This window comes from Syngnathus scovelli, chromosome 1 (assembly GCF_024217435.2).
Source record: "Syngnathus scovelli strain Florida chromosome 1, RoL_Ssco_1.2, whole genome shotgun sequence".
Classification (NCBI taxonomy): Eukaryota; Metazoa; Chordata; class Actinopteri; order Syngnathiformes; family Syngnathidae; genus Syngnathus; species Syngnathus scovelli.
In genome coordinates this window covers 13,371,785-13,389,993 of record NC_090847.1, presented here as the reverse complement: position 1 = coordinate 13,389,993, position 18,209 = coordinate 13,371,785, and the positions used below count along the sequence as shown (strand labels likewise).

Below are 18,209 nucleotides of genomic sequence, written 5' to 3'. Positions count from 1 at the left end.
TAAACAATTCATCTGGTTCTTGAAACGTTTTCCCTATGCTGTACTAATTTTGCAGGGGAAAGGTTTGACTAATTTCTCTTCATTCACGTTTTGTTTGAATAATTTGTGTTTTATGACATTTTACATGCACTGTTTTCTAAAAACAGTAGGCCCATGCATACAGAACATTGACTAACTCTTTACTATATACTTAACACAACTCTTCACTTTAAAACATTTTGATCTACTATGCTGGAGAAAGGGCTTTTTCTCTTCTATTATGCTGTGCCAGTCCCCAAACCATTGCCCATAGACAAATTGATGACGTTGGTATGGAAGAAGTTACACAGGGCAAGCCTGTCAAGAACATTTTAGCAAAGCATAACAGAGATTAAGAGCTACCGAACACTCAAGTCCATCATCCATGTCCTCTTGCCTCAGAAATGCTGCTCTACATAAATAAAAATCCTCAGACTTTTCAACATCGAAGTGGAAGCGCTAAAGAAAAAAATAAAGAGCAACAACTATATCACCTTCCTTTTTTAATTTCTGTAAGTGCAATAACAAGGGAGGCAAAATATTTGTTCAAATAGAGCCATCTGCTGGAAAACTTAAAATGTTTCAGAATCATAATTTCTAACATGCAGTACTGCCCAGTCAAACTCACCGCAGAACAATAAAAAAAAGTGCAACACACTCATTTATATGGTAGTGCATATCATCTTTACTCAACAGATATACTCAAGATAATTTAATGAAAACAAGACTGACAGATATAACACAAAATGTTTATTATGTCCCGTGGTTCATTTTACAAACAATAAATCATATAATACACTTTGAAAAAAGATATACCTGAAAACAAAACATAAAGTCACACATTGCAGTGATGATAGAAATAGTCGATTTTGTAATTCACTAACATGAGTAAACCTTTCCTGTTAAAATGAATACAAAGTAAAAACAAAAAATATTTCAACAAGTAGCTCACATTGCCACTTAAAATGAGACCTAAAAATCAAGTGACTACTCACAACATCGATGAAAATAGAAGTGTATTACCAATAACACTATTAAACTATACCTATTACATTAAAAAATATCAGAAAAAAAATAGACTTAATCACCCATTACAAAGAGACACTAATAACTAATTGAATCTCCTCCGATGCAAATCAGCTCACAAGACCTACAAAAAAAGAACCAAAACACTTGGAATCGTTATTTTTAGGGATCCAGAATGCCCCTAAATAGTGCAATTTTGCCCTAAAATTTGAGAACCTGTAAGTGTAATTTTCACATGTTCCCACATTGAATTTACCAATTTGTTGTTGTTTTTAATAGATCCTAGTTTTGAAAATATTTTGCTGCTGACAAACCTATGCTCCATATTTAAGCCCATATATCAGTAATGAAGTGAAAGTGAATAATATTAGGAGGGTCCCGATCAAAAATTACTCAGACACCAGCCGAAAAATTAAAGCGCATCAAATTTGATCATAAATCTCCCAATATTAGCACTTGTATACAAAATAGTGATGGGGGAAAATGAAGCTTCAATTTTGTTTCATGAAGCAATTGTTGTATTTTTTTGACTCATCGAGATGGCATTCTCTGTTGAACATTCAGCTAAAAGCACAGTGACTTCCCATTGTTAAAGCCTTTTTTAAACCAACAGTGCCATGAAGTAAATTTGAAGCTTCATTTCCCATTACTAGTATACAAGCAGTCCAGTCTATACTACACTCCTGCTCTTCTATCCAACAATGTCTGTATGTATCTAGCATGCAGAGCCTGTGAAGGAGCTAACAGAGTAGAATATTCAAGTGCAGCAAATTCTCATGTGTGAGTATGATTTTATGTAACCCAAATGTCTAGAATAAATGGGTCATACATGTAGTTGCTGACTATTGTTCTTTATGTGAATAGGATCACTTGATCAAGTCTCGTCTAACAATTCATACAAAATAATAAAAGCATTCCTGCTGATATCGCATTGGACAGTACTCTAGGCTACAATATCGGAATTATCGAAAAAGTTGTATTGGGACACGCCTAATGAGGATTTACTGTCAAAGTCAATTGACTGTGTGTGCCCCTAAATTTTGTGCGCCAAAACTGTCAGATTTGGGGCCATTGTGGTCAAGGGCCCTAGTATGTACAATAGTAATTGAATTATACATAGCATACTTTATATATTTACTGCAATTAATGGTTTCTAATAAAATCTGACACTCCCCAGACAATGTGAAGTAAGACTCACCGAGATAGTCATCCATTAGCGATCCAATGGCAAACTGAAAAACACAAATTTTTCTCATCAGATTTGTGCAAACAAATCAAATAAGGCATGGTGTACACTGCCATTTTTTGGAAAAGAATAAATACGCACGATGTCATTTTTGTCGACTCTTGTTCCTACAATCTTTAACCTGATCTCATCATCTTGCTGGATCACGATGTCCTGGAAAACGAACAAAATTGGATATAACATTGAGTAGCTTGAAGATTTTTGACTGAGAGATTCCCAAGTTGGAAATAGACATGGTATAGCTTGGTAGCACTTATATAGAAGACACAAGTGGTTTTCTTTGACAACTGTGTTAGGGTTTTTCAGATTATCCTTATCGTATGATTATGTTGGAATGCAACCGGTAATAAATAACCTACCTTGTCCCATCCTCCACAAGGTCGTAAAACATCCCCTGATATGTTTTGACTAGAGCACAAGGGCTTCCTATTCAACCTACTCTTACCCCCACTCTGTTTCTCTTAATAAATATGCCATTGCAGTTGGGAGAGGCTTGAGATTTCATTCCTGTAGCGAGTGATCTCTCCACCTGCAGGTGTCTAAAAGAACTTGCTTGTCTTCCGTGTGGTTCTTGCAAAATAAGTAGGAGTGAGCAAATCTCTAACAAACTGGATTTAAAATTCCTTGACAAATAATAACTCTAGACCCTGTTCATCATTGTCACTCAGAAAGAGAATCTTAGCACCTACAACCACCAGCTCTGTCTCCTGTTTTATGCTCAATACAACCGTATCCAAAACATGCAACATGTAACAATTTTTTCTTAGTTGTTTTAGCGTTTCAAAAAATAATTCCTGTTTTTAATTGGTCATTTTGATATAAATTCCATAAAGCAGCAAGCATTGTTTTTCTTTTTTAACCGAAGGCACAAACTGAAATTTACCTTTTAAAAAAATTGCATCATACCGTTTTACCAATCGCATAATAGTTCTGAAATGTGCGCATGCATGTGCCCAGAAAAAAACAAGCTAAAAGAATTGTTAACTCACATCTGGAAGAATTTTTTTTCCCATGTAATTTGTATTTTCACTTAATCACAAAATACACCAAATATATTTTACCTCATCAACAGTCTTATAACACGGTGGATTAGAGTTGGGATCAAACTCCATTTCTGAGGGGATGGACTGCAAAAAGATACATCTGTTAAGAGCGACTGGAACAATGTTTGGTTTGCAAAAGGCAGCAAATGATAGTGAAAGCTGGCTCACGTGTCGAGAGATGAAACATGACATGGGTCCAATTTCTGTGAACAAACCAAGCTGCAAAAGCAGAAAAAAAACAGCACACATAAGTAAGAGGAGCAAACTTGAGCATGTGAATGTGAACAAACACAAAACACCATTTCAACGTTTCTTTAACACTTCAGTAAACCAATTCGTTAGGGAAAAAAAAAACATAAAACCCTAACCCTATAAACCCAGGTTCATATAATGATCATGAAGAATAGTTAGTAACTGAGGGCAATGTGGTGACAACACATCCATTTTCTGACACAACTCATAAAGGGATTGAACAGCACATATTAGGGTGTTCTGTACCTCACACGCCAAAACAACCACAGTCCTCGCCAAGGAACCCGAATATTCAACTTCTCCAACATCATAAAACACATGTAGATTGGTTGGACAAATTCCCATGCACCACTAAGGACCCTTCCGAGGGTGTAGGCCTGCTCCACTGTTCCACAGACAGGACAATGGTGATGGCAAAATGCTACAATTTAATGGGCATAGGCATTGAACATATGTACCCGTTGAATGTTCTCGCTTTCCCACTTCTTCTTGACTGATGCTACAGGAGTCTAGCAATCAGAACGACTAGACTAGAAAACAGCTTTTACCCACACACTATTAGACTCATGAACAAATTAAATCACAATCTAGAGATGTGACCCGCATGGCAATATTTTTTGTAATTTGGCTCACACTTGAATGTTTAAACTGTGCAATACCTGTAACCTTTGAATAACTGAATTTTGGCACATTACATGTATAGGCTCAAGGTGTCCCCCGCCTACTGCCTGAAGTCAACTGGGATAGGCTCCAGCACAACTGCGACCCTCGTGAAGATGAAGCGTTTCAGAAAATGGATGGATGGATTGCTCAGTGTTAAGGTTGCGTTTTTACTCTGAACATGACCGACCAAAAAAAAAAAAAACATCTTGAGTCTCACCTTGTTAACCTGTGTCACTACAGCATCCACAACTTCCCCTTTAAATGGCCGGAAGACAATTGCCTTGTATTTTACTGGATACAAAACAAACCCTCTGCCTGGCTGGATCACTCCTGCCCCGATGTTGTCAATGGTTGTGACTGCGATGACAAAACCATACCTGAAAGAGAAGCATACTTAAGTAAGGGGTCTTTTGCTAGTGTAATGAGACTTTCGTGGAGGTGAGTTGATTTACACTCTATGTCCCATTTACAACGGCCCTGCGACTGACTGGGTACTAGTAAAAAAAAAAACATCTGCTATGACTGGTAAAATACACTTCGGGCAAGATTTCAAACAGAAGGTGCTAAGTTATGTGTTTGTGCTAACAAAATGCGCATGCTGTTGGTAGATTGTCATGTGTGACCTGCATGTGCCAAAATGGGTGCAAACTAGATTGGGCATGAAAACCAGTATGGAGGCTGATCCTGGTTAGGGTTATGGTGTACTTCTATCAAAAGGCCCAAATTTTGAGAAGTTACATTTGCACATTGTGGGACAAGTCTATGCAAAGTGATTAATTTATTATGCGCAAAGTGATTAATCAATACTAAGACGAATTGCCTGGACTGATTTTGTGTCTTTAAATACCGCATCTGAGAGCCAGGTGCAAACCTGGAGTTGCTCAGGAAAAGAAGAGGCAGTGGGGGAAAGTTTTTAGTTAATGTAAACATTTTCAAAATGCCCCCCAAAAAACATCAAATGCAAACAATGCATTTGCCTGTCAATGACTATGGGGCTGCTTTCAAGCCAGTCACTACAGTGGCTGGCTCCGAGTTCTGTTTCCTATTGCCATACTATGTTTTGTAATACACTTCCTGCAAGTTGTTAACCACAGTTTGATTAAAAACTTGGTTCTAATTACACATTCAAGTGTTTCCGAATCTACCGGAAGCTTGAGGCACAGAAGTGGGCGTTACACGTTGGAGTTGGTCAGTGGAAGATAAAGTGAAAGTAAAAAAGCAGTGACTGTGAAAGCCATGTAGGCGCCTGGAGAGGAGTTTACACAATTCCACACAAAGCAGATTGGAAATACAGACTATTTGTGCATCCCTGTATCTATAGATATTTGCTCTAGCAACCTCAAGTCGGTACCATAACAGCTTGAGAAATTAATGGTCAGCCATACATGAAATGTTAAAACACGGCAACAATCTGGAGCTGCATTTTCAATACATGAATTTTTTACATGTGTCATATGCACAGTAAAAACAATACTACAGTAGCCAGTTAAAGGTTTGTCTTCTGTGACGTCACAATTCTGGAAATACCCAAAGGTGAGAGGGCACTAGTTTCAAACCGCAGACAATAATTTTTTTAATGTATTTAGCAATTAATACAATTTTAATAACATTTTTGCATTGTGAAAGGGTTCGAGAGGTCTCAAGAAAATCTTTTCAATCTTTCCTCCACACCACATACAGTACATCCAATAGCTGCTACACACTGGAGAGGCGTTACAGCTAACAAAATATGGCTTAAGCACAGTTTCTGGCACCCTAAACTTACTATAGTGATTAATAGAACTACAGGGGAAATTTATCAAATACCCGTTCTTAGTCAAAATCTATCGTAATCTGACTGCTGTGACTTATTGAAATGCAGCCAAAAAACCCTCTCAGAGACATTAACAATAGGTTTATTTATGTTGGCGTAGTATTCCGTAAATTAGAACTATACTACTAGAAACTGAGAAACGTTCTTAATATTTAGACGACCTAATACTGACTTACATACGGGTTGAAGTTTGGGCTGGCAAAGATTATTGTACCGTACACGCACGTGACCCATTTTAGACCCCAGCGGGTCAACGCCGTCCGGCCCATTTTACATGTTTCTCTACAGAATGCAGGATGAATACTTACTTCCCGGTGCAAGTGCCCTCTACTTCTGTAAAAAGCTTCTGCTTCACGGTATTTAAAAGATTGGGACCAAAATACCTGGGATGGAGTAAGATTTCATGCTCCAAAGATATCTGTGAATATAAAAGGGCATCACAAAATGAGGCAAATGTGACTTTGGCTTGCTGCAGAACATTTTGTCCCAAAGTTTGAAAATAATGCGGGTACATATGGTGTTTAGTATTCAGAGCTATGAAGTACAAAAGGTACACGAGCCATTCAAAACTGCCGATATAGTATGAAGAGAACAAGACCCACACTTACATGGTAAAACATCTCTTCTTTTATGTTTAATCTGTTCTCGATGAAAATATGTTACATACTATGGATTTTGAATACCAGACAGAAAATGCCACACTACTGCTCCTTGTCTAAACTGTGACGTTGAAACGGTTAAAACGATTTCAGTGATTCAACCCCTCCCCTCCCCTGCCCTGCATTTTGACTTTCAGGTTTGTTTGGCATGAAATGTTTCAGAATAAACTGGTTTCATGTAACAGCGGGTGAAATAGGTGGGGGACACCGATGAATTGTATGATCAACCGAAATAAAATAAAAAAAAGTCTTTTTTCAGGCGATAATGTTTATTTGCAAGAAAGTAAGAATTAATACGTCTAATGTTGACCACTAGCGGCCGGAGGAGATTGCGACAACTGCATAAACCGAAAGAGCAACCGGAAATACTAACGTAATTTGGAATTATCTGTCGCAAAGATTCCGGAACGTGCTATCGGGTACCGTAAAGCCAAGGAGAACGTAAAGCAAAGAAGGAAGACGTAAATCAGACGCACGACAGATGTTTTTTAAATTTTTTATTTAAATCACAAATATACAAACGTGATCAAAATCAACAAGAGAACACAATATGCAAGGCACATAGTAACTAACCAATATCACACAACACCAACAGGTAATAAAAAAAATAAAGAAAAAAATAAATAATAACAATAATGAGAAAGAAAAGCACTATACAAGAGAAAAACGAACACATCAGATAACATTAAATAAAAACGATGAATACAAAATAATATAACCCTAAATTTGATAGGTTAGAGGACACCAAAAGTATCAAACTCAGTGTATGCATTGAGTAAAGCTACTGCAAAAAAATTATACTCGATCAGTCTTATATAAAATTGATTAGTAGCAAAATGTCAATAAAAACAATTACTATTTGTACGTCATATGACATTTTTGGATGTATATATATGTATGTGTATATACACATTATAATATACTTATGTATATTATTTCTTACTAGTCTGTATTTATTTATTTATTTTTACAATAGAAAAAGTTCTGGTACCTCACACATCTGCTGACAAATAAAGTAAATGAAATTTCTTATAATATTATTCACAGGTATTGAACCAAACATTAGATTCTAAAATTTAGGAAGATATGCCAATGACTGTAGACCAACAAAGATGGAAAGATGTATCCCGATTTATTATTGATTACGTGACTCTGAGTTCACTCTTTACTGGAAAAATGTCTGTTTGGTGTCTTCAATAACGATGATTAAAAAACGTAACAAGTTTTTATTAAAAAGGTAATAATTATTCTTGCAAAATTCCATATCGATAAATCCAAATTCAGTCGTTTAAAACCACTTTTTTCATGTTTGAAACAGAACGCAAACGATACATAAAAACTATTTTAGATTCTAAAAACGAGGAAGCAGCTAAAACTGTTGCTTTATGGTCTTTATTTGGTATTTTAGTTTTGAATCCCCCTGACTCTTCTTTTCTTTATTTTTATGTGTATTAAAAACTTTGTTGTTTATATTTGTAAATGTAAGTAGACTTGTTCAATAAAGATTGTTTAAAAAAAGCGTACCATCAACACAGTAGTAGAGCAATTGGATTGGTTGACACTTGAAAAATGTTAGGGCTAATGCATCGATCGGCTCCTGCTAAAGTATCCAAATTTTCAGCGAGAGACAGAGTGTAAGTTGCTCTTAAAACGTAGCTGCCTTTTGTATAAATCCAGGATCTGATGGCGAGTATCTTCGTCCGGAGGTTCTTTCTGGTGTCCACTCAACTTGTAAGTTATAGGGCAAACAATTGTTCAAAGGTTATTTTCCCTGTGTCTCTTGTAACCTTGCTTTCTTGCGTCTAGAAATGTCCGCTGTCGAGTTGTTTGCGTCTGGCCAAGCAAGCGAAGGAGACCGCCGCCAGAGCTAGACTTTTCTCCAGTGATCCTCCAGAGAGAATCGGCCGTTATCCAGTTCCTAATAAGAAAGACTTGCCTTATGATATAGTGGAACTTATGGAGGAAGTGGAGTTCAAGGTAGGAAAAATAAAGCGACAAGATACTGGAAAACTGCTACGGGGAAACTTTGGTGTGTGATCGATTGGCGGGTGCTGCTTGCTGATGTGGACCGTAGCCGAAATGCCTTAGAAATTGTGACTCCAAATCTCGAAATTGACTAACTATTAAAACTAATCAACTTCATGGCTGTATTCAAAACAAATTGGTACAACTGTTAGTCAAACGTCTCTTCGCTATTGCTGTGTACAAATAAAATGTTATCCTGGACAAACCTCGAGTTTATATAGGTATTGCTGTATTCAAATCATGTTATACTGTTTTGCTTTGTTTTCAACTTTTTATTCAAACTTCCAGTTTATTTGTTATGTATTCAAATCATGCTATACTGTTCAAATCAAAGTTTTTCTTTTGTTTCTCACTTTTGTCTTCATGGTATATGGTGGTAAATAGGTTGCACTATACTAATTTAGATTGTGTGTCTGGCAGTGAAATCTCGGTTGTAATCAGGACGGGACTAGATAAGCGAAATTGCTTCCTCCTGCTTCCCATTTCGACAAGTCATATCAAACAAATGTGAAATGAATCTATAATAAGCATGTTGTTTATGTGCTTGCCAAAATAAACAAATCAGGGGTGACTGTAACAAACTTGTTTGTTTACAGGGAGGATTCTTACCAAATGTCTTCAAAGTCCTCTCTCACAGACCTGCAGAATTTCGAGCCTTCTTCTCTTACTACAATGAACTCATGAGCAAGGAGACAGGTGTGTCTACCGCTCTTTGTTAAACAACATGGCATGTATTGTTAAAAGTGGACATAAGAAAATGTACGTTGTCTTGTATACAAATAGTATAACTAATTGTTACAAATGGTCGCTTGCGTTGAACCAAAACAGATTTACATTTTGTTTTGACCAATATTACACTGATATTCTTTTGGCTTCTAGGTGGGCTTACCAAAGCAGATCGTGAGTTAATCGTGGTGGCCACCAGCATCCATAATAAGTGTCTTTACTGCGTGGTTTCCCACAGTGCACTTCATCGCATCTACTCAAAGAACCCTACCCTCTCAGACCAGGTAGCACTTGTAACAAACCGACTAATTGCTATTTAAGTATTTAACTATTTCGCTATTTGACGTTTTAAATTGTTAAGTCAGATTCATTTGTATATTAGAGTATACAAATCAACCTGGACAGATGGATATTGTACTGTACTTTATTATGTACAATAAGCAGCAGAGTCAAAGGCAGTTCTATACATAGTACATACAGTACTTCTCTTTAAATCTTTGTCCAAATAGCTTATCTTCGGGTTTGTTTGATAAAATGTCTGTTTCATTGTTGAACCTATTTACCTGAAACCCCAATTTAAAGTAATGTTGTTATAATATGACATGTTTCACTGTAAAATAACTTTTCAGCTAATATGAGCTGTCAAGAATCTCCTCATGAGCTCCCTCTGACTCCTACCTTAGGTGGTAGTCAACTATGAAAATGCAGAGCTGCAACCACGCGAGCGCGCCATGTTGGACTTTGCGATGACCGTGTGCCGCGCAGACACCATCACTGATGAGCACTTCAAGTCCTTAGAGGAAGTGGGCTTTGATAGAGAGGATGCCTGGGACATCGCTGCCATCGCGGCCTTCTTCGCCATGTCTAACCGGCTCGCCCACCTCACTGACATGCAGCCAAATAAGGAATTTTACAACATGGGCCGCATACCCCGAGACAAGAGCAAAGACAAGGAGGGCAAAGATAGCAAGTGACTTGCCTGACAAGTTTAATTTAGGTGAAAATATATAAATAATATTAATGTATATATTATTATAATTAGGTAAATTAATTTACCTAAATTAATTTACCTACAGTGGTGAAATGATCATTTTGGGCTGTCACTGTTTGGGATGAAAAAAAAAACATTGAACTTTAGATGATCTATTTCCTTAGTTTTTTGTTTCTGTTTTTGGTATTTTAAGGCACATTAAATCAAAGTTCTGGATTCGGCCTTAAAAAACACATTCGAAATGGATATGTGGCTCTGCATTGTTAAACACAGAAAACCCCAATGAACTAACTGCTCACCATAAAATACAGACGCTTTCTTTTTTATTTACTTTTCGATTGGTGGTCAACACTAGGTGGCACAAGAGCATCACATTGTTGGAGCGATTTAAAGTCAGAGTCCCCACCTTTGTCAAAAACGGTTTTGTCCTGCACTTTATGGAAAATAAATTCTTTTAAATACGAGAAGTTGTTTATTTGTATAATGTAATTGGCCAATGTACAATATACCAAGAAAAATATTACTTTGCTCTTTGCTAATGTATAAAATAATCTGGGAAAATGTGAAGACATGAAGTCGAAAGTCATTTCCTCAACACTGCTTACACCTGACTCATCACATGAAAGCAAGATGAACGGCTTTCAGATGGAAGCATTCATCCATTTCTTTCTGCAGCCTTGTACATTGACGGATGAATCAATGCAATTTTATCTTTACTTTAAACTATAAGGGGATATTGCACATGCTTCTCCCGTGGCTCATTAGATCTAATATCAAAACAAGTTAAATTTGGGTCTTGATTAGTTCAGGCTGTGGATAAAAGGTGTGTGAACAAGTACGTGTTCTTCTCTCTCTACACCAACGATTGCTCCTCAGGTGACTCTTCTGTGAACTCTCATCGGACTGATCCCCAGGACGGTGACGAGACTGCTTACAGACAGGAGGTGAAGCGGCTGGCCACTGGTGCAGCCAAAATCACCTGGAGCTGAACCCGCTCAAGACCGTGGAGATGACAGTGGACTTCAGGAGAGACCCTTCGCCACTTCCACTCCTCACCATCCTCAGAAATGCTATTCCCACCACAGAAACTTCAAGTTCCTGGGATCCACAATCTCCCAGGACCTGAAATGGACCGGCCACATAGACTCTGTCTAGAAGAAGGCCCAGCAGAGGTTGTACTTTCTGAGACAGCTCAGGAAGTTCCACAGGAGCTGCTGAAGACCTTCTCCACTGCCGTCATCCAGTCTATCCTCTGCACCTCCATCACTGTCTGGTTAGGATCGGCCACCAAACAAGACAAGCACAGACTGCAATGGACAATCAGCACTGCGGAAAAGATAATTGAAATCAACCTCCCATCTATCCAAAACTTGTACCTGTCCAGGACCAGGAAACGTGCAAGTAACATCTCTACAGACCCTTCTCACCCAAGTCACAGTCTGTTCGGACTTCACCCCTCCAGACGGCGTTACAGAGCGCTGTACGTCAAAACCAACAGACACAGACACAGCTTCTTCCCCCAGGCTGTCGCTCTGATGAACTCACACCACTCATAGAGTCTCAGAGACATCACTGGGCAAAAATATCCTGCTCTTGTCACTTAAATGTTGTTTGTCACCTGAATGTTGTTAGTCTCTTAAATGTACAGAGGTTGAGATCAACCGGAGTCAAATTCCTTGTTTGGCATGATCAAACTTGGCCAATAAAGCTGATTCTGATTTAGTCCTTAATATAATGGTGTTTGGTCACAAGTCCATTCTTAAATTTCACTAAAAATTCCATCACAAATATTTTTATTTGCAAGCTGTCTGTATACTGTACTGATATTAAGGGCACCATTATTTTAACAGTTTTTCTCAACATGCTTTCTAGAAAGAGCAAATGATGACTTTGTGTCATGTTGGGTTACATTCCAATCAATATCTTGGATTCAAATATTGGGAATACTACTCTCTGATTATACTGCTGGATCTCTCCACAGACATGCAGCAGCTCTTCCACAAACTCCTGTTTCAGATTAAAGGGTCCCAGATTGATAATCCAAATGCACATTCACTCAGATTACTACATCCCTGTGGATTACAGGTCATGTGCCTTCTCATATTTGCTCATAGAGAACGATTTAAGCCTTACTATTTTTGCTTTTGCATCCATGGATGTGTTCTATTTGTGTCTTGTTTTGCATGTTTGTTTTTTCCCTCTATGGTAGACTCTGGCCTGATTTGCAGTGTCCTTAAACACACTGGGGAGGATGGCATTGAATCTGTTGATTTTAGACAAGCAAGGTTGTGTTAACACCCTGATATTGTTTAGGATTTGGCATCATTGCACACAATCTCGACACATTCACAGCACATTAGTTTGATGTGAAGATTGAGTGGATGACTCAAAACAATCTCAGAAGTTTCCTCGCCCTTGAAGACTGGCAAGAACACTTTTTGGCAGACTCAGACATTTTGCTCATTTTGCTTGAGCGTGCCATGCATATAAAAATTATTTCACTCTCTTGTGCTTTACTTAATTGTGTCTCTGAAATATACTTATTTAGGTCCAGCATACATCTGAGGCTGCAAACCGATGACAGATATTTGCACTACCTGGTACTTGTTACCCTTTTTTTCATTCCTCAGTTCCTGGATAAAGTTTGTCTCCTTGTAAGTAGAACCTGATTCTTGTTGTCTTGGTTTGACTGAAGCATTCACTGTTTGCTTTTAGCAGTGTGCCACTGTACTCATTTGTGCAAAACTGATGCGTGCCGAGCTAAGCTGAGCTGAGCCAAAACAACACTGTGCAGAGAAAAAGCGGCATAAGTCCAGCCACCTTCACTTGTGTTCTCTCATTTGGTGATGCGTCACATTAGCATTCAAGATGTCCGGCTATACTGGAAGAAGAACCGTATCTTATTACAGCAATAAATATGCCATGGTGGAATTAATCAATTAACAGCCCTATGAATTATTGAGATATTCGACACGGCGAAATATTTCAATGAACTGTGCTTGCTAAAGCTGATTTCCAAACAGTGGTCAAGGGCAGTGTCGCGGAGTGAAGGCTCGCACGACTGATAGTGATTTAATTGACCCGGGACTGACAGTGACCTATAAATGTAATATGTAAATGTAATAAATGTAATTCAAATTTGTTTCAATTTAAAGTATTGGGGGCCCAAAAATACCGTAATTTTCGGACTATAAGTCGCACCGGAGTGTAAGTCGCACCAGCCATAAAATGCACAATACAGTGAAAAAAAAACATATATAAGTCGCACCGGAGTATAAGTCGCACTTTTGGGGCTAATTTATTTGTCAAAATCCAACACCAAGAACAGACATGAACCAGCAACAACAGGCTAAACGATATGGTATGCTAACGTGACATATACACAAACGAGGAGCTGAGAACGGGCCTGAGTAACATTCAGAGTTATTCAAATAAGTATTACATAAATAACACGTTTATCAAACCATCGGTGTCACTCCAATTCATTAAATCCATCGATCGTTCTTTATGTAAACAATGCCGCGTATGCGCCACATATGCGCCGCTGACGTCGGACTCGTAAGTTGCATTTCTAATTATTCCACAGACCCATATAACGATATATAAAGTATATTTCGAATAACTATCATATAACAACAATATTATCAAACCATCTGTGTCACTCCTAATCATTAAATCCATCGATCAAATTCCTTGTCCTTTATGTCAACAACGCCGCGTGCGCGCCGCACAGATCTAGTATAAAACCATATTGTAGCGTTAACAAAGTACCAGGAAACACGTGGGTTTGGTAAACGGCTCTTTATTTAACAAAACAAGAGTTCAACGAGCCAACAACTACTGAACTGTAACGATAAAAACATATACAAGTTGCTACACGAAGTAAAATATATCAAATAACTATAACATAAATACGTTTTTCAAACCTTGTGTCACTCCAAATCATTAAATCCTTCAAACGTGGGGCCCTTCGTCATCTTTGTCATCCCGTGATAGAATCTTTTGTCCTTATGTAAACAACCGCCGCGCTGCTGACGTCACTTGCAGGTCAAATGACAGTAATCCCTTGCTACATCGCGGTTCGTTTATCGCGGTTTCACTACATCACGGATTTTTGAATTTTGAAAATTTGCGAAAAAAATTCACATATAAGTCGCGCCCGAGTATAAGTTGCCCCCCCACCCAAACTATATAAAAAAAAAAATCTCGATTTATAGTCCGAAAATTACGGTAAGTGTTTGTTAATACGCTCTAAATCACCGGTGAAATTCCTAACTTTGGTTAAGTCATGCAACCTGTGTTCAAGCAACAGTGATCTTGTTTGATACAGTAATATCGTAAATTAAAGTGCCAACAGGATAATGCAATCAGTAGAGTCCAATCATAAATATAATATGGACTGAATTGGCCTCTAAAACGGCATACACGAAATGTGTCAAAAAGTATACTAGTATGAAGGGAATGAGTGGCACAAATGCAAAAATGCGAGGACTCCTAATTCCAAGGCTATTATGTACTTATCTATAATTCAAGTTAATGGCTCTTCAAAGCACATACTGTTCTTTAGGAGGGGTGCATGATATATGATAGTGCTAAATTTAATGACTTTCCATTTGTGTATCCCAGTCAAGCATAGCCGTGAATGCCAACATCATTGCATCAAAGTCTGGAAATCTTTAAAAAAATATATTGATGATGACAACAAATGCAACCAACTGAATTCAAAATTTAGCACGTAAATCATCAGACTCAGCCTATAAAGATACAACAACAAAAACGTAGGGATAAATCAACACAAGACACGTGGAAGAGTGGCTAAATATTTGACCTTGCTGACCTGACAGGTGTCTTAGGGTGCAGGGCGAGGAGAGGAAATCTGACAGTGCAGCTGCAGCTTGCAGCAGCACAGATTCTTAACTACCCTCTTGAAGTGAGAGGAATGAGTGGAAGAATGGGAGGGTGGTTGTAAGAGGAAAGTAGGAACAGTGGGAAACTTATATTTTTTTTTTTTTTTTTTAGCCATAGTCTAAAAGATTGAAACGATCATCAAGGGGTGCTGATAATAACAGACTGTGAGAAGAGAAAAAGAGTCAACAACTACATTTTTGGGGTAAATTCCCGAGAAACTCACCTCTTCACAATTTTTGTGCTCTGTGGTCACATGCAGTAGGCTTAACTGCAGTATTTTCTTGCATTTTCTTGGCCAATTCAATAAAATCTGTCCAACAGAAGGCCCAGCAGAGGCTGTACCTACTGAGACAGCCCAAGAAGTTCAACCTGCCGCGAAAGCTGCTGAAGTCCTCTGCACCTCCATCACTGTCTGGTTTGGATCGGCCTCCAAAGAAGACAAGCCACAGACTGCAACGGACAATCAGGACTGCAGAAAAGATAATTGAAATCAACCTCCCATCTATCCAAGACTTGTACCTGTCCAGGACCAGGAAACGTGCAAGGAACATCTCTACAGACCCTTTTCACCCAGATTGCAGTCTGTTTGAACTACTCCCCTCCGGACGGCGTTAGAGAGCTCTGTACGCCAAAACCAGCAGACACAGAGACAGCTTCTTCCCCCAGGCTGTTGCTCTGATGAACTCACACCACTCTTAGAGTCTCAGAGTCATTACTGTGCAATAACATCCTGCTCTCCACACCTGGCTGTGATTTACCGAAGTCAAATTCCTTGTTTGGCACGCTCAAACATGGCGAATAAAAACTCTTGAATATGGCATCTTGAATCTTAAAAGTATATAAAAGTATTTTTATATCTGGCACTTTTTTGCTGTTTATCATTCTTTCATAGAGTCTCCTAAGCTCCAGGAGAAAGGAAATCATGGTGTCGTATTGGTTTAAAAAAATCGGAGTAAAAAAGAAACACTTCTACTGTATGTTTCAAGAGCTTTATAAATTTTAACTGATGACAGACAAATCACATGAGCAGTCGATGTGAAAATGGAGGGCGGCAGTGATTTAGATTTTTCCCCATTGCTTATCAAACCACGGCTGGGTTTCAAATGCAAACAAACCAAAAAATTAATTCTCTCTTTTGTAGCCACTACATTAGGTACACAAAAGGAATAGCATGTGGTGACTCTAGAATTATAACGTAGTTTTGTTGTTCAACAATTATGATTGAAGCTCAATTGCTTCTAAAGTGTCTGCATTGTTTTGTTTTTACCCCACGAAGTTGACATCAGCTTCACACTGAGCTCAGCAGTCTGACCATTTGACACAATGTGAACGCACAATCTGTTATCACGCACATCCCCACTGCGCGCAGTTTGCACAAGGGAGTCTGCAGCCTCCCTTACTGCCCTTCCATCCTACTTCGCCGTCGTCCCACACAACGCCCTGTTTCACGACTGACACTCAAAACAAACAAGTACAAAAGTCAACAACATATGTTATCATCATATACGTCAGTCGATCGAAGGTGTAAAATTGACAGAGAAAACACATCCTCACCGGGTGTTTGCAATGTTGAGGACGACCCATCTGTTACGATCCTTCCCTTATGATCATCATCTTACTGTCAAATAATGAAAGCCTGCAGGAGGGAAAAGCTCATACCAAAGCTTCTAATAGATGTTTCCGAGCCGCATCTATGATTACTGTGGTCCTCCCTAATTTTCTCAGTGCTGACTTCTAATCATGTCACATGTACTGGGTCAGGAAGCTTCTATTTAATTCTCAGTTTTTGAGTAATTACAAGGTGATGATATCACATTTCTCATGACTAATGTGTTCAGCTTCACAGCAATAATTGATTAAACTGCAGATTATAAGAAGGTATTCATGTACATATGTGTCTGAGTGTGTGCGATGGTTTGGCTTTGATTTCAGGTTCAGTTTTTCATTTGCATATTTTTACAATTTCTGGTGTGATTTATTTTCCCAAAGAATACTGTTTCACTTTCTAGCATTTGTTTTGTTAAAACGGCACAAAGTTAATGGTGTATGGTGCCAATATCTAATGGCCCGACGACCGTCCAAATTGTTGTAAAGCGGAAATCAGCAGTTTACATTAAAAGGAGAGATAATGATGCATTTGCACCATTTCAAAAGCATTACACACTAAAGCTAATGAATATTTGATATGCTGCACAATGTGAACTGTACTAAGCTGATCCACAAATATATTCTTCATTCAGTGGGATACAGAAATTGTTGGAACAATCCGAACAAACCTTTAATACAAAGACTTTGAAATGTTCATCCTAAAGTCAAACTGCCCATGCAACTGTAAAATGGTCTAAAACTATTCTTAATATATTATTATTTCATTTAGGTCACAACTGTGACTGATCAGTCTCTGACTGTGTTTGAAGTAAGACATATACACTCAGCTTCTTTAAATAGAGAGCCATACAGTACTGTAGATGGCGTATGAATGCTGATACAGCGCTGGGCCAAATTATGAAAAGCTTTATCTACAACAATAATTATTCTGGGAGAATGTCTGTTTTACCGACCCTAAATAAACCCAGATTGCTCTTAAAGAGAGGGCAGTCCGCCCCCAAGCCCAGTAGGCCAGAATTAAAGAAATGTTCATTCCCAGAAAATTAAAAATATTCCTGAATTACAGTCTAGCCCCTGCAGTGTATCAGCAACTGTTGAAAAAGTAATTAAAATGGGTAGGGCCTAAACTTTGTAAATTGGGAGCCCGGCTTCTACTCTTCTGAGAAGACTTTCTGAAAGAGTTTGTTGTGTGCCTATGAGGTTTGCTCATTTATACAGAAGAACATGAGTG

General features: G+C 38.3%; 2 protein-coding genes across 2 annotated transcripts; one reads left to right on the top strand and one right to left on the bottom strand.

The window, feature by feature from the left end:
* Nucleotides 1-753: 753 nt before the first annotated feature.
* polr2g (RNA polymerase II subunit G) lies at nucleotides 754-6,832 on the bottom strand. Its single transcript, XM_049733692.1, has 8 exons — nucleotides 6,670-6,832; nucleotides 6,370-6,479; nucleotides 4,466-4,625; nucleotides 3,502-3,552; nucleotides 3,352-3,417; nucleotides 2,372-2,443; nucleotides 2,243-2,276; nucleotides 754-1,168 (listed from the first exon to the last, which is right to left on the bottom strand). The coding sequence occupies exons 1-8, from the start codon at nucleotides 6,679-6,681 to the stop codon at nucleotides 1,155-1,157; spliced, it is 519 nt and encodes a 172-aa protein (XP_049589649.1). The 5' UTR covers nucleotides 6,682-6,832; the 3' UTR covers nucleotides 754-1,154.
* Nucleotides 6,833-8,226: 1,394 nt separating this feature from the next.
* Nucleotides 8,227-10,929, top strand: si:ch211-175m2.5 (uncharacterized protein LOC568697 homolog). The gene is made up of 5 exons (XM_049733689.2): nucleotides 8,227-8,451; nucleotides 8,527-8,697; nucleotides 9,342-9,441; nucleotides 9,625-9,755; nucleotides 10,155-10,929. Exons 1-5 carry the CDS (start codon nucleotides 8,404-8,406, stop codon nucleotides 10,443-10,445), a joined length of 741 nt encoding a protein of 246 aa, XP_049589646.1. The 5' UTR covers nucleotides 8,227-8,403; the 3' UTR covers nucleotides 10,446-10,929.
* Nucleotides 10,930-18,209: the final 7,280 nt, after the last annotated feature.

What these genes read in the sequence shown, in the direction of transcription:
- polr2g (XM_049733692.1), bottom strand. An exon ending in GAGGGCACTTGCACCGGGAA is followed by an intron (nt 4,626 to 6,369) that starts GTAAGTATTCAT and finishes CTTCTCTTTCAG; the next exon opens with GTATGGTTTTGTCATCGCAG. An exon ending in CATGTTTCATCTCTCGACAC is followed by an intron (nt 3,418 to 3,501) that starts GTGAGCCAGCTT and finishes ATCTTTTTGCAG; the next exon opens with TCCATCCCCTCAGAAATGGA.
- si:ch211-175m2.5 (XM_049733689.2), top strand. Translation starts at nt 8,404, where the DNA reads ATGGCGAGTATCTTCGTCCGGAGGTTCTTTCTGGTGTCCACTCAACTT. An exon ending in TTCTGGTGTCCACTCAACTT is followed by an intron (nt 8,452 to 8,526) that starts GTAAGTTATAGG and finishes TCTTGCGTCTAG; the next exon opens with AAATGTCCGCTGTCGAGTTG. An exon ending in TGGAGGAAGTGGAGTTCAAG is followed by an intron (nt 8,698 to 9,341) that starts GTAGGAAAAATA and finishes GTTTGTTTACAG; the next exon opens with GGAGGATTCTTACCAAATGT.